This window comes from Fusarium redolens (genome assembly GCF_020744475.1).
Source record: "Fusarium redolens strain MPI-CAGE-AT-0023 chromosome Unknown BKA55scaffold_32, whole genome shotgun sequence".
NCBI lineage: Eukaryota > Fungi > Ascomycota > Sordariomycetes > Hypocreales > Nectriaceae > Fusarium > Fusarium redolens.
In genome coordinates this window covers 55,675-71,435 of record NW_025763695.1, presented here as the reverse complement: position 1 = coordinate 71,435, position 15,761 = coordinate 55,675, and the positions used below count along the sequence as shown (strand labels likewise).

The 15,761-nt window shown below is 50.3% G+C and overlaps 4 protein-coding genes across 4 annotated transcripts; 2 read left to right on the top strand and 2 right to left on the bottom strand.

The window, feature by feature from the left end:
* The first annotated feature begins 499 nt into the window (after positions 1-499).
* On the top strand, positions 500-2,834 carry BKA55DRAFT_585859 (Oxidoreductase, molybdopterin-binding domain-containing protein). The gene has a single exon (XM_046194498.1). The coding sequence runs from the start codon at positions 853-855 to the stop codon at positions 2,671-2,673; it is 1,821 nt and encodes a 606-aa protein (XP_046041443.1). The 5' UTR covers positions 500-852; the 3' UTR covers positions 2,674-2,834.
* BKA55DRAFT_585857 (armadillo-type protein) lies at positions 2,835-7,005 on the bottom strand. Its single transcript, XM_046194497.1, has 3 exons — positions 6,480-7,005; positions 3,507-6,417; positions 2,835-3,457 (listed from the first exon to the last, which is right to left on the bottom strand). The coding sequence occupies exons 1-3, from the start codon at positions 6,752-6,754 to the stop codon at positions 3,047-3,049; spliced, it is 3,597 nt and encodes a 1,198-aa protein (XP_046041442.1). The 5' UTR covers positions 6,755-7,005; the 3' UTR covers positions 2,835-3,046.
* Positions 7,006-9,206: 2,201 nt separating this feature from the next.
* On the top strand, positions 9,207-11,837 carry BKA55DRAFT_529474 (CYTH-like domain-containing protein; the record flags this gene model as incomplete). The annotated part of the gene is made up of 3 exons (XM_046189076.1): positions 9,207-11,099; positions 11,152-11,625; positions 11,679-11,837. 3 exons carry the CDS (start codon positions 9,207-9,209, stop codon positions 11,835-11,837), a joined length of 2,526 nt encoding a protein of 841 aa, XP_046041441.1.
* A 663-nt stretch (positions 11,838-12,500) lies between these two features.
* Positions 12,501-14,961, bottom strand: BKA55DRAFT_529491 (amino acid permease-domain-containing protein; the record flags this gene model as incomplete). Its single annotated transcript, XM_046189080.1, has 3 exons — positions 12,501-13,592; positions 13,642-14,420; positions 14,769-14,961. The coding sequence occupies 3 exons, from the start codon at positions 14,959-14,961 to the stop codon at positions 12,501-12,503; spliced, it is 2,064 nt and encodes a 687-aa protein (XP_046041440.1).
* Positions 14,962-15,761: the final 800 nt, after the last annotated feature.

Below are 15,761 nucleotides of genomic sequence, written 5' to 3'. Positions count from 1 at the left end.
GAGGAACAGAAAATTGTCTTGGCCAACGAACGGCCAAGCACAAGTTCCCGGCGATTGGCATCTGTGCAACTTACACACGCACAGTACATGAAGACTTGTTTCCGTGCCGTGACACAACAAGTCTGGTTGCTGATAGCGTATTGTCCAAAACGATATTAAGTTCGATAGGATCCATTAACACTAGAAGGGTCGACATCAAAGTTACTGCGCTGGAATTGTCCATCTAATGGAGAAAATAAGCCGTATCGATGTCTTTGTCGTCGGGGATTGATACGAGGTTACTAACATTTCACTGACCGGCAGTTGTGCCGCTTAAAAGTGGCTGCAGAAGATTACAGGGGTCCCATCACTGAGCCGTAGCACCTCCAGGGGAGTTACCTTCCATTTCGGGCGTCTTTCGGCGTGTCGACCAATAGGATCCTCTTGTCATGTGTCAAGTGACGTAACTTTAATAACAGACAGTCGGCGATTGCAATTTGATCGGCGACCAAAATAATGTCCATGCTCTGAACCTCAAGAGAAGTCACGATGCTTGTCTCGGCATCTCAGGTACCTACCTTGATTAATTGCTTTCTTCTGACTCGTTCTTGCTGTTCACGTGTCACGTTGCTCACCGCTGGCATATCATGAAATAGAGAAGGGCTTGTATAAAGTGAGATTCTTCATCTCACAGTTTTGATGATTGTTCTCCGAGATATTCCCCAACGTCATTTTTGTTAGAGATCCATCTAACTGTAGTCCACTGTGACGTCTACTAGAGATTTGTTTCGTTTGCGACAACACTCACAAAGTGTTTTTGGCGATGCGTTGTTGCTCATTTTTTGAAGTGACTCTCTTAATTCTTCTGTAGCCATGTTCTCGCGATCAACACGGCGCTTGGCCAGCCAGCTACGACCCCTACGATCCTTATCTACCCCTGCATCACAAGCTCCAGCGAGGGCACAATCTCGTACCTTCATCGCAACACGACTTACAAGATCTGCACAGACAAAACCTCCCGCGTCTAATAAGTCTGCGACGATATCGAGAGATCCAAGCACTTCCTTCGCAGTTCTCCTCGCTGGAGCAGCCTCCTTCTACCTCGCCTACAGCTTCGCGCAACAATCGCCTACACGATGCGATGCCATCTCCCATGACGAAAACGACCATGATCCTCGAGATCCTTCGCTTCCTCGATATCGCATCAACGAAGTTCGCAAACACGATGCTCATTCTGATCACCCCTGGGTCATCCACCGCGACAAAGTCTACGATATCACAGAATGGATAGGCGCACATCCCGGCGGCGATGTTATCCTTCGCGCTGCGGGCGGTTCCATTGATCCCTACTGGGACATCTTTTCTATACACAAGAACGATTATGTTTACGATATTTTAAATCAGTACCTAATTGGGTACGTTGACCCGGCGGATCTTGTTGATGGACGACCGGCGCGAGAAGAGATTGAAGATCCTTTCGCGGATGATCCAGTTCGACATCCAGACTTGATTACGATGACGCAGAAGCCCAGAAACGCAGAGACGCCGACGTATGCTATGACGAATGACTTTCTTACACCTAATGACCTTTTCTACGTGCGCAACCACATGTGGGTGCCGACAATCGCCGAGGACCCAAATGATCACAGTCTCACGATAGAGCTTCCTGACGGGACCACAAAAGAGTACACCCTCGCGGACCTCAAGAACCGCTTCAAATCTCACAAAGTCACAGCCTCTCTTCAATGCTCTGGCAACCGCCGGCGACACATGAATGAAGAATCAGGTCGCAAAACAAATGGTCTTCCATGGACTGCTGGAGCTATCTCAAACGCCTGCTGGGAAGGCGTCTTGCTCTCTGACGTCCTGGCAGATGCTGGCTTTGACCTGCATTCAGGCCTCACAGGAGAATCTGAGGCAAAGCATGTTCAGTTCAACGGCTTAGAAGCTTACGGTGCATCGATTCCTATCAAAAAGGCCATTGATCCCCAAGGCGACGTGATACTTGCCTATAGAATGAACGGCCAGACTCTCCCGCGCGATCATGGATTTCCTCTACGAGCTATTGTTCCTGGACATGTTGCTGCACGATCTGTCAAGTGGTTGAACCATGTCACGCTTAGCGACGAGGAGAGCACATCGCAGTGGCAGCGACGCGATTACAAGTGTTTTGGACCGAACCAGACAAAAGTCGACTGGGATTCGGCACCCGCCATTCAAGAATTACCTGTTCAGAGCGCCATTACAACGTGCAAACTTGGCGATTGGACAGCCAAGGATGAAAATTCTCACACTTACACAAAACCAGCTTCATTGGCTGGCTACGCATACTCCGGTGGAGGCCGTGCCATCGTCCGTGTCGACATCTCCCTCGATAACGGCAAAAACTGGTCTCAAGCCTCCATTCTTCCCGACTGTTCCACGAAAGACGGCGAGCAATCACCTTGCTTCGGTCACGCAGCCTGGGCATGGCGGCGATGGAAGTTTGACGGTGCTGTCCCGTTGGAGGCCTTTGAGCCTGCAGCATCCGGGAAGCGATGTGCGACGTTCGTTGTGAAAGCTACAGACGAGGCGTACAACACACAACCAGAAAGTCACGCAGCAACATGGAATATTCGCGGTAATCTTGCTACGGCGTGGCATCGGATGAGGATCTGTGATGATGGTCCTACGGGGTCAGAAACAAAAGCGTAGATTTGAGTGAATAGCATGGCATTTGGTTTTATAGTTATGGTTAGAGTTTGAGCAGGCGAATGGGGTTATTACTGGGAGAACGATGAATGGCGTTTGTTACAGCCAAACGCACGATGAGTACAATTACTAGAACAATGACTTGCATCAGAGTGTAACAACCATTCTCTAATCGAGTTGATGACAAAATAATATCACTGGCGGTAGACCACCCACTTCTATTCTCAGCTAAGTGAATACATCGTCCCTGGGCATATTGTACATTAGCCTTAGCCCCGTACCCGCTCTATTCGCTTGATCTGCCTTCTAAGTGTACAATCCAACTATCCCCACAGTATCGACCTCGCTTTTGAACTGTTCTGAGACATATTCATACCTACTCGTCATCGTCATCGTCCTCTCCAGCATCAGTGAAGTACTCGAATTCCTTAGGTACCGGAGCCTCTTCATCGTCATCAGAGTCCTCATCGACGGCGGTCAATACACCCGCAGCAGCGGCGGCGCCTGAGGCGTTACCACCAGGAGTCTGGGGCTCGGCGTCGAGCAGGCCGAATGGTGATCGACCTTGGTTGCGAAGCAACTGTCCGAGCATAGCGCTGTTGGCTCCTCCTCTGGATTCGGCAAGGCTATCAAGCACAGCGCGCTGAGCGCCGGCTCGTCCGCCTCGTCCAATTGGTTGACCGGCCACAGGGGCCCGTTCGGTTGTAACCTTCTTCAGCTTCTCCTCAAGTAGACTCTTCTCCTCGTCGGGTTGGCTATCGTGCAGGAGCAGGGGACCACCAGTGGGCTGTAAAAAGTTAGCAATGCAAACGACGCAGCAAGACTTGTATGCTCACCTTCTTAACCGGCTTGTATCGGCCGGCGGGGAAGCTGATATACTTGAGTTGACCGGGAAGAACTCGAGTCATGTTTTCGATTTCGTAGCCAACCTTCTCCTTCTCGGGCTTCTTCTTAGTATCAGCAGAAGCGGCCGTTTCCTTCTCTTGCTCTTCCTTCTTATCCTTAGTCTCGTCCGCCTTCTTGTCCTCGTCCACGTCCATCTTGTCGCCACCGCTCTTAGAGGGGGCGGTATCGATTTCCATGCTCTCTCTTCGCTGGGCGCGTTCCTTCTTCTGAGCTCGTCGTTTGGCCTGCGCAGTTGTTGACAGAATTGCGGTGGCAATCAGAGCAGGGCCTTCTTCAGTCTTGACTTCTTGCTCGGGAGGGTAATCGAAGAGGCTGGGTCGTGTAGCACAGTGGAACTTAAAGTTGGGCATCTCAAGATCGTGATCAAGTCCAATGATGGAAGTAGGAGAGAAGCTTAGGGACAGGAAGTGGGTAAAGGGGAACCAGTACCAGTATTGTGTGAATACAGCCATACCAACGATGCCGGCCATGTTGAGGTTGCCAGTCTGGGTCTGGAGGCCGATGGTGCAGTTGCGGCCACCAGCATCAATGATACCAAGCGCCAGAGCAGCACCGAACTTGGTCATGGCATCCTCGTGACGGTCGCCAACCACCTTCTTCAGAGTTTTGCGGATCGATGAAACCTTGGGGTTCATGACCTCGTTCTGTTGAACAAGGATCATGGCGAGAGAGATGAGGGCACCCTGTCGCACAAAGTCTGTAGGGTCCTTCATCATAGGTTCGAGCAGGTCGATGGCCTCGTCAAGACCTGTGCCAGCACATGAGATACCAAGAGCCATGGCGGAACCGTATCGCACGTGAGGGTTGTATGATTCGGAAAGGAGCTCAACCATTCGAGGCACGCTTCCAGGCTTGCGGAAGAGAATGAAGCCTAGACTCATGACAGCGATACGGCGCACGTCATCATTGACATCGCTAACAGCAATATGAAGGAGCTTTCGGATAGCCTTGTTGCTACCGGTACCGCAGTAGGCAAGAGCAACAGTCATGATACCACCGTATCGCAGCGTGGGATCAGGGTCGTTAAGGAGTCCTTCAATAAGAATATCGGCCCCTTCTTGGCGGCCAAACATAATAAGCGCCATACCAATAGCAAGACCACGGACAATCTTCTCGTGTGTGGTTTCGTGCGCATATGTAATCATATCCTCCAGAGCCTTGACATTTCCGGTGCCAAGCATGATAAGACCCATAGCCAAACCAACAGCCTCACCGTTGAGAGCAGAATCCTGGAACAGGATTTCTCGAAGCTTCTCAAAGATTTCCCAATCTCCAGTAGCCATACCAGCAATACCGAGACCCAGAGCACCACCATGTTGAACGACCTCTTCCTCAGCCTGGCCAAATTGCTCCTTGAGGTAGCCCAAGGCATCGGCTCCGTGGTTGGCATGGATCAGTCCGTAGGCGTAGAGAGCACCACCCTGGCTGAAGATAGAGCCACTGCTGAGGCCACCTTGTCGGGGGAGATAAGGCTCAAGCAGCTTTCTAGATTGAGAAAGGTTTCCGCGGTGAATAACACCAAGAGCGGCAGTCGCCGTGAACTTGGACCAGTTGACTGCCTTGCCCAACCACTCCAAGTTATCGCGGAAGAACTTGTCGTTTGTAGTTCCTTGGTTCATAAAGGCGTTGCAAAACGTAACCGCAGTGTGGAAGATGGAGTTTCGGCCCTCAAGACTGTCGCGGACCTTGTTGAGGATGCTCAAATCGGTTCGGTTGTTGCGGTAGAGGAACTCGAGGTTGAGATGGATGGTCTTGCTGCCATCAAGAATTTCTCGGATGTTGGAATAGGCCTTGGATACTTGTTCAGGGAGCTCGTTTTCGGGGGCTTCTTGCTTATTCTGAAGCAGAGATTCGCTCTCGTTGGACTGTTCACCGTTCTCGTCTGACTCCTTCTTGGCAGGCTTGCTAGCTGGGAGTGATGCGAGAACCTTGCCCAGAAATTCCTGCGTACCGTTGTCGTAAAGGTCGAAAGCAATTTGGTAAGCGTTGGCAATGGAAGAACGGTCGCCCTTTTCAACAAGATTGCGCAGCATGCGAGATGCTTCATCATCCGAGTCAAGGTAAACGACACACTTGGCAATGGCAAAGTAATCAGGGTTAGGAATCTCGTTGAGTAGATCGAGAATGAGCCTCAAAATTTCGGTTCGGAAGCCCCTCTCCTGGACAATGTCCATACAAATACCCAATGTGTACTCCATGAGGTCCTCTGCCGGGCCAGGAGAGTTTTCGAGAGGGTTAGACTTGGCCTTCTTCTCATCATCGCTAGCGCGCTTAATGACGCTTCGAAGAACATCCAATTTCTTGGCCTCAACCGCAATACCTACCACTTGCCTGTAACGACCCTGCTCCAAGCAGCTCTCGAAAAGTCTTTCCACAACCCTCTGAAGAGAGCCAGTGGCCTGGTCGGGGAGCTCAGCGATAGAACCAGAGCGGCCTTGCTTGAAAGCGGGCTGGAAGGTGGCCTCGAGCATCGTGTTGTCGATCGAGTCGCGGGAAAGAAGAGACTTGGGAGGTAGAGTTGTCTGCGAAAAGGGCGTGGTGGGAGACATGACAGCACCCTCGGCGCCGCTCGCGAAGGTAGTAGCCAGCTCGGGGAGGTCGGTGTTCTTTGAAGCCTGAGGAGCCGCCTTCTTCGCAGCATTCACTGCGATGTACTGGTCGACGCATTTAGAGATAATGGTCTCCTCGAACTCGCCAGGGGAATCGAGCTTGAAGAGGTCGCCGGCGGCGAGGGCGAAGACCATACTATCATTGTAGGCCTGGAGGTGGTAGTAGACCTTGGCAAGTACAAGAGCAGCGAGTTGGCGCTCAGGGAACGATTCGTCCTCGTAAAGTGCCTCACTTGGAGACAATGTTAGCAAAGCTTATCACACCGTGAAAGGCGAGACGCGAAGATGACGTACATCTGTGTCAACACAGCAGCGACCTCAGTCCAGACAGTATCTATGTCGTCGTTGAGGGTCTGCAGAGCGAAGACCTTGAGTTCGGGCTCCTCATCGGTAAGGAAGGCGAGGACGCCGGTCGCCGAGACGATACCAGGCATCTTGACAAAGTATGAGGGATCGTGTGGACGGGCTAGAGAGGTCTGTAGCAATACGAGCGGCGATGCGACAGGCTGCTGGGGTAAGAATGGTCGAGTAGTAGAGAATGCGTTGTTTCCGTGTAGGCCCAATGGCATAAACAAGGCCCAAGGACGGAATTATAAAGTTTGTGCAGAAACAAAGGAGATGTCAAGAGAATTACAAGAGTCGGAGGTGATGAATTGGTTGGTGTTTTGCTCCAGCAGGGTCATTCCGAGAAGGTCCACGTCAGGCACAGCTCTGCCTTGCAGTTGGTGCACGGGCCAACGAGAGCTCCAGGCAGGAGGAAAATTACATAAGCTATCCCAACCAGTGCAGTCACGTGACTAATGGATATCTGAGAATTGCGCCATGGAATGCTGCTCAGTCGTTATGGAGTTTGAAAGGTTGTGTGGACGTGCTTATTACTAGCTCTCAATAGCCAATCAAATCTACAAGGCGCCATCAAACATATCTCAAAGTATCTACAAACTAAAGAGAGTTATATTCACCAAAGCCAGGTTGACCCAAATCATGCTATTATCACCACGTGAACAGCAATATAACGTGTAGAGAAGAACCCCACAAGCCGAAATCGAAACCTTTCCCCATCAGATGTGGTTTCAACCAGAAAAGCATTTTGTTAGTAGGAGAGTATTCATTCAAAACATTGTCTTACTGTCAAGGCAAGATGAACGTGGGTAGTCAGGGGGAGATATGTGACTAGGACGATGATGATAACTGATCCCTTCTAATCGGGATCAGAGAAACTGAGTTCTTAAAAGTTGTCTAGAATTTCAAATCTCACCACCACTCTTACACGTCCATCTGTTATCCAGCTGACCGGGCTTCTGCAGGCATTACTTGCTATAAGAGGCTCTGCCCCAACACTGGCCTCAGCCATACCGTATACACTCGACAAAATGGAACGGGGCTGTGGATACCTTTTTTACTATGTATAGTAGCAGATCGAAATCTCTTAAGGAGGAAGGGCATAAGATATCGGTTTTTGCGTTGAAATGACTCCACAGCCCCGTTCCATTTTGTCGAGTGTATACGGTAGTACTCAGACTAGTAAGCCACCTCTTTCATATAGAGCCGGACATTATCTCCAGCCTCTCTCAGAGACAAGTGCTAGCCGAGCCATTAGTCGATGGCCGCCCGACAAGTTTGCTTATTCTGAAGGGGGGATCAGGGTAAGCGAGTTCCAGCAAAGCTCACCATTAATACCGCGAATATAGGCCATACAGACGGGACAAGATTTCTTACAAGCTGTAACTCCATGGGCACAGAAGCTGTCTTGGACTTGGACCGTGTTGGCAATTCCCTGGATGTCCCGTGATTGCTGACGTTACGCTGTTCTATCCCTCCGTTTGTGCTTCGTTTGCAAGCTCAGTTCTGGTACTTTTACAGAGCTTCATGTGATACGCAATCACCTCTGGACTAACTTTGACTGGATTCTGATGTTCAGTATGTACTATGCTAGCGCACGTACTGCCGCGGTTCTTTTGACTAACATCTGTGGGAAGTGCTCATGCCTATGTTGCTATCTTGAAGTTGAACTCTAAATCTCATGGAGCTCAGCTACCCCTGGTTGGTAACTCAACTATGACGTCGAATACAAGTATCCTGAGCATGAGAAACGTCGGAGTTTTTGGAGTAAGCCAATGCTTATAAGAAGATCATATAAACATGTTGAGTCGATAAGGCTGATGTCCTTTAAGCTTAAGGAGATTGCAAAGGACTCGACCTCCACAGGAATCGTACTCTGATTATGGCGTTTGAGTCTCGTGCAATTTATCTCGGGGCATATGGAAAAGTGACAAGTAGCGTGTCTCATCTTTAATTCGCTAACCTGATTTGCGATAAGTATACTAAGCCTCTCCGGGGGTTGATGATCGGTACCTAGATCTTCATTGATTTCGCGGCACAGGGCATGTACTGCGAGTAAAAAAGCTTGGGGAACGCTATCGCTAATAAAATTTGTCCTGGGCCATCCAGTACGTACAGTTGAGTTAGGTGAGGTAGTACCGCCCGTGGGCATATCCCTGGAGCTCTAGCGTCAGGCTGTCGCCTGTCCATCTTTGTTTGTCGCCAGAAAACGACGACAGGACACCAACACAAATATTAATCAATCCTAGAACTATTCCAGTTCGCGAATAACCTCCAGCGCACACGATCCATCGATAATATCATCCAAACGAGCGCCTCTCAGCCGCGTCTGTCCATTTCTGTACGCGATTTCTATTCGCCAATCGTCAATCGCCCATTCGACAGCGTGGCAGCCTCGCCATGGCGACGTAGAAACATCCCAACCAGTCATCCATGTCCACCTGCGCCGTCCTCCTCGCGCGACAACGAACGTCCTCCATCGCCTCAACAGCGTCATAGATCTATATCAATTGAGGACAACATCCGTCTATACTTAGTTGCGCTCCCGCCGCGTCGACAACCCGGTTCGAGACAAGCGACCGGCATTACAATTGTTTTGTGGTCTCCCCTCGCGCCGAACCTTTGAGGCGTCGTGTTGTCGCAGAATCTTCATTCTCCCCTCATCGCGACACCATCGCCATGGATCTCCGTTCAGTTCTTAATACGTCTGATGGCGGCGATCGCGCTCCCGCCAAACCTGCGCCGAAACCGCAACCGCCGCCGCCGCTACATCAGCAGCAACCTCACCCCCAGCAGATGCAGCGACCATCGCAGAGTCCAGCCCAAGCACCCGCTCCTCCTCCATACTATCGCGAGTACGGCCGCCATCCACCACCTCAACCTTCGCCGAGCAAACCGATGCCCCAAGAATATTCTCCGCATACTGGTCATCCACATCACCCTCAGTCACGACCACCGTCGCATCCTCAGCCATCTCCCCATCAACCACCGCCCGGTGCGTATCCACCACAATCTCCGTACCAGACACCCGGGCCATATCCAGGACGTCCTGCGCCCCCTCCGATACAGCCAGCAGGCGCATTTCACGATCCGCGGTCCCCAAGCGTCCAAACTCCAGGTCAATCTCCTTATCGAACGTCAACGACTCCTTCGACCGTAGCGGCTGCCGCAGGGTATCCTTTCCCACCAACTCAGTCCCCTGGGGAGATGGCCAGTCCAGTCCAACGTCACCAATATTCACCTACTCAATACGCAACTCGCGAAAGCTTCTCTCAGGGCCCACAAGGCGTGCCACCAGGTCATGCACCTGGTCATTATCCTCCAACTCAACAACAACACCCACAAAGCTCTATCCCACAGACTCAGCAATATCTGAATCAGCGCCCTCCCTCGGCTAGTCATTCTGCTCATTCTACTCCTACTCCAACATCTGCTCAACCACATCATCCTTACGGCTCTTTTGCCCAAGGCAGTCCTGTCACAGCTTCGCGCCCACCTCCTGCCGAATATAATCGCCAGCCCTCGCAGCCACCTACGCCTGTCGGTCCTCCTTTGTCTGCGGGATCTCGACAAGCATCAGTCACTGGCGGCTTCGCACAGCCTTCGAGTCCATACCAACAAAGACTTTCCTACACCGGAGCGCCAATACCGCAAGCACAGGTACAGGTACAAGCACAAGTACAGAGCTCACCTCCGCCTCCGCTTCACGCGAAGCGCATATCTAGTAGCTACGGATCGCCCGCTCCCGACGTACACCGACGATCCCAATCGCATAGTGAACGAGCTCCTAGCCCATCCGTCAGCCCCAAATCTCGAGTCCCGTCGATTCAAAGCAATCACGATCCACTTGCTGCATCGGCGGCAGCAGACGCCAAAGCTAAACAAGTTCAATCAGCTCCTATACCCCAATCAATGGCCATCGACACAGAACGCGCGGCAACTCCTGCCAAGCGCAAGCTTGAGGATCGTGACAGTCCCAGACAGGAGCCCGAGGAGAAACGAATGAAGCCCAGTGAGGTTAACGGTGGCATTGCTGTGAAGCGCGAGTCTGAATCGGCATCTTCCAGTGTACCAGCTGCCGCGACGGTTAAAAAGCGAAGACGTTACTCACAGCCACCTATCTGGGCACAGGATGCTCGAAAAATGAACAGCATGCCTACAAATGCGAACTTCGTCCTACAAAAGAGAGTCCATTCACATCTCAACGGAAAGAAGGAGAACGCCCGTCCTAGTCGCCATGCCTCGCCTGAGACTAACCGGGGTAACCCACCTCCTCACGTTCCCGTCGCCGAACCAGGTCCCCAAGAGATACTTGGACCCTGGGAACCGAGTCTTACTGGCCTCAAACCTTTTGAGGACGTATCAAGACAAGTGGCTGATTTCCTCTTCCTCAATGTTATCAACACCCCAGACATGAGAGAAATCAGTAGTCGCGGTATTCAATTTGAGATTGAAGCGAAACTGGGCACTCTCATCGATAGAGATACTAACCAACGAGTTGATCGAGGTATTGCGTCTGAGTGCATCCTGATGGATAACAGCCGTGTAGCTTTTAAGAGTAGCATGACGGAAGTGAGTGTTCCAGCGTCTGCCTTATTCATGACATTGCTAATGTTACTTTCAGGGCTCACATAAGAAGATGAACGACTACCTAAACGAACTCGTCAAAATCACACATCCCATGAATCCAGCAGGCAGTCAACGTGTCCCAATCGTTGCCCTGCATCGGAGAGAGCGAGATCGGTTCTTCGAGATTCCACCAGAGCTACAAGCAAGGATACCTGGATGCGTGCGAAGCCGACTGGGATCGCGAAGAGCAGTCCGTGTGAGAGTCACATACAACCAAAAAGACAACAAGGTTATTGCCAAGATCATCAAGGCACGCGTATCTGACCTTGATATTCACTTCCCTACTTTACCAATGGATTGTCGCATCAGTATCAACCTCGAAATGAACTGGGACGGCTCAGTGGAAGAGCTGGAGCAACTTCCAAATCGTGATCGTGGGGAAAACCCTGAACGGAATAAGGACAGACTCAGCTACACCCACGGGCCCTACCAGGTTGACCTCACGCAGGTCATACAGGATCGGCACGGAGTAAGTTCTTTATAGCCCCAGGCAACTTTTCCGCTCAACTAACAATATCGCAGGTAAAAGAGAAGGAGCATGAACTTGAGATTGAGCTCGACTCAAAACTACTGATCGACCAAGGGAGCAAGGCAGCGAGCTCGAGACCACACCGCTATCAAGAGCTCGTGGAAGGTTTTGTGGACAACATACGACTTCTTACACGTAACGTGGCACACTGAACAACAATAGACCATTATAATTACCGGCGAATAATGTCGGGTAAAAGGACAGGGTTAGGGCTGTGTTTACAAGAGATGGTTTTGAAGGAATACCAACAATAAATCGATTTATCTTTTGTGATCCCAACACATGTTTATGATGATGAATGCTGTGTTCTGCTCGCGCAAAGTTGCGCTTGATGAACAAATGATCGGTGGGTAAAGGCATCAGATAATCGCAGCTTCATTTGCACACCGAGACTTGGTCCAAGCATGCGAAAGAATATTAAGTGAAGACATGAGCACAATACAAACGGCTAGACCGACATGATGACAACAGGTATCATCCCTCCATAGAAGGCCTAGTGAATATCGTCGAGTTTTATAGGGCCGGGCTACCCTATATCTCCAGGACATTATGTCTTCGAAGCGAACGTTTCTTATCAACACTTGTGGAATCTGTGGTGCAGATACTGCTTTCAATAATTCAAAAAGTCTTCCATCCTCCAATATATCATTTTTGTTCCATCTTGGCTCATGTACTGGAAGACTGGAGGATAGGTCTTGTTGCTCCTCAACTCTCACTTGACACATTTCCAAGTATGCGCCCTGCACTGTCGCGCGCGAATAAACTTGTCATGAATCATGTTTTTCATTACCCTATTTACGTAAATCATCAATCACTCATGGCCTATATCCCGTATTATACCCCCTTGTTGGCGCTGCACCCTGGTGGTCATCCTCATAAAATGCTTCAAAGTCGGTGCCAACATATCGACTCGCCGCGGGCACTGGTATTGTGTCTGCGCGTTCGTCAAAGCCCGTCAAGCCGGTTCCTCTTGATTCATGAACTTCCCCTGCGATCCAACTCAGGTAGACTGTCTCGTGCACAAGCACATAACCGCCGGCCTTCTCTCCCGAATCGTCAGAGCCATCAGCACTTTCGAACTCGGGCTTCTTCTCCACGACAAAGATTTCGTTCCTCTTCTGCTTCCTGCGCCATGCGAAAGAGATGAAGCCGAGAAACCAGAGAATACTGCCACCGATGACGGACCATGTGATGGTTGGGACAAGCCACCACTGGAGATTTTGCGGTGTCGAGGGCTTGATCCAGATAGTCACGATGGGCCAGAGGCCACCAATCACATATATAACTGCGCATATAACGCTGAGTGTTGGGTTGATATGCTTGCCGGTCATCTGTCGCCAAGTCTGGGGGGCTGCCGCCGGGCTCTGAATCTCGTCCTTGTCTGTTTGTGGTGGTCCCTTGAATCGGAGGATCAGGATACCAAGACCCAGAAAGATCCCGAAGAAGGCATTGATGACATAAGCGCTCAGACTGGTGAGTAAAGTGTAAGAGTTGAAGTAATTCATACCCCAAGTAGCGAAGATAAGAATGAAGCAGGATGTAAGGTGCAGGACGAAGGCACCGACGGGCGTCCTCTCTCTGTGATCCTCTGGGGAAAGCCATCGGGTGCTCAGAAGAGAACTAAACATGCCCTTCTTCTTGAGCCATGATAGCAATCGACCCAATGAGATATCGCCGTCTTGAGCAAAGAACTTGGCGTAGGGAATGATACCTTCCTTGGCGATCTCTTGCTTTACTCGTGCAGCGGTGTAAGTCATCACGATGATGTTACCCATGCTTGATATGGCAAGGAAAGCGTTGAAGATCCGCTGGCCAGTCTCATCTTCGGTTAGGGAGCCGAGAGTTCTCTCAAAGAACTCTTGCGCTACGTTGGTACTTATTTGATCCTTTTCTGGGACCACGACCATCTGAAGAGAGTCAGAAGAAGAATACGCAGGGGCGGGAAATAAGACTTACATATGAGATGTTGACAGCCATATAAAGTACAATGGCAATACCGACACCAAGCATCATAGCGATTGGATGCTTTCGCCTTGGCCTGCTAATTTCACCCATGACGTAGTTCGGCTGTTCAAAGCCAGAGAAGCTAAAGATGATGGCCAAGAAAGCGTGAGCATAGCCATTAGCATCGCCAGAGTCTGCAAAGGCACGAGAGGGCTGAGTGTTCTCTGAGATATAGTTCTTGACCTTCTCGCCTTTAGTAGTCTTCAAAGCTCCTGCACCGACCACGATAGCTGTGACAATGATGAGCAGTAGAATCATGACTTTGATCATAGCCAACATGTTGTTGAGAAGAATACCTGCTCGCCGAGAAAAGGTATGAATGAAGCAAGTGAGGATTGCGATTCCGATAGCAATACCTCTGATTGCTCCAGGAGCTGGGTCAGTGTTGCCAGATGCATAAAGCACTCTTGTAGCAAAACTGATGCAGTTGCCTGCCATGTTTCCGAGAGCCACGAAACAGAATCCGAACATACACGTACTGAGAAGTACGGTGCCTCTTCTGTATGCGGGCTTCTGGTAAACATATTGGAGGTAATTGAGGTCACCGCCGCTGCGAGGAACACTCTGTTCAATGCCGTTGATGGTGTAACGGGGCACATTGAGACCGTACTCTATGTAGACGTGAACGCCTGAGAGACAGTATATGATACCCGCCAGCCAGAGGAGAAGAGATGCGCCCGTTGAACGGGTTCCTTCCATTACTCTCTGTGGTGAATTGAAGATGCCGGTTCCTGTGATGAGAGTTAGCATCTCAGTTGCAGAGTAGCACAGTGTCCCAAGACCATATTTCCGCTCTGGATTAAACCACTAAGTTTGAATCGTGATATGAGTAGGGAGAAGAGATGGATGACGAGAGTTAGAAGAGCAACTTCCAAATAGAAACTCAAGCTTGGGCCAAGGAAGGAGCGAACCATGGATCTTAAAGGTATAAGCAGACTTCCCCACTTGGGTCTCATCCGATCTCTGGGTTCTCAACTTAATTTCAACTTCAACACAACATCACCAAAATCCATCATGAAAACGCTCTATGATATCTCAAGAAACAACATCGAAAAACCCCCGAAAACAATGCGACATACCAATCATTCGGTTGAGAACCAGGCACATGACATCAAAGTACCCGAGCTTGAAGGCTTCCTTGGGTGCTGATGTAAAGATGCCATTGGGGTTGTCGGTTTCCCTAAAGATCACCGAACGGTCGCTATCCCATTCTGGCTCTTCACGCCGCGGTGGCTCACGATTGTGATCCTGATATGCTGCAAAGTCGTTCATTGTGATTCTTGATGCAGCCGGAAGCTGCAGCTCGAAAAGGTCGAAAGACTGGAGTTGGTCTGGGGAACCAGCTTACACCTCAATTTGAAGCCAAAGTTGGCATCGAGTCAACGATATCTCGAAATTAGGGTAAACAACACAAAGAACAAGCTCCGATATGAGCTACACAGCTATCTGGGACCATGGGTATTAAGTAACGCTCTCTGGAACTCATGCAGGCAGGGTTCGACGATCACACCAAAGCCGGGCGTAGAGCAATCAGCCCAAAATGGCTGACCGACCAAGCAAAGGACGGTTTTCAAGCCTCATCACCATCGTGTGACCTTATCAACTCCCTGCAGGGACTGGTCGTTCTAGGCAGACTTTCCCCTCACTTCAGACAAGAATTCGACAGCCTTATTGCCTACCAAAACGCCTTATCCATACCTTCCAACCACATCAAAAACCGCAACGCTAGCCGTTGCGTTTCTAGCGCCGTTTTTATCGCTTGAACAGCCAATCTGTCAACCCTGCATTACACAGCCCCGATGCATCTCAGACATGGCTCACAGACATGCCAAGCCAGAGCTGAAAGAACCCCGGATACCAAAACCTCATCCTCGGGATGACTTGTCTGAAGCTTGGGGACGTGCGACTTGACTTGGGATGACACAAGATGGATCATCCTATGTTCTCCGTCATATGTCCGACCTGGATCATAGCGAAGAATAAGCATACTGTTCTCAGACAACCAAAGCTCCAATAGCTAGGTGCATGCTTCTTGATAAGAGCAAGCAAGCTACCGTCCGTTCCTGACCCTC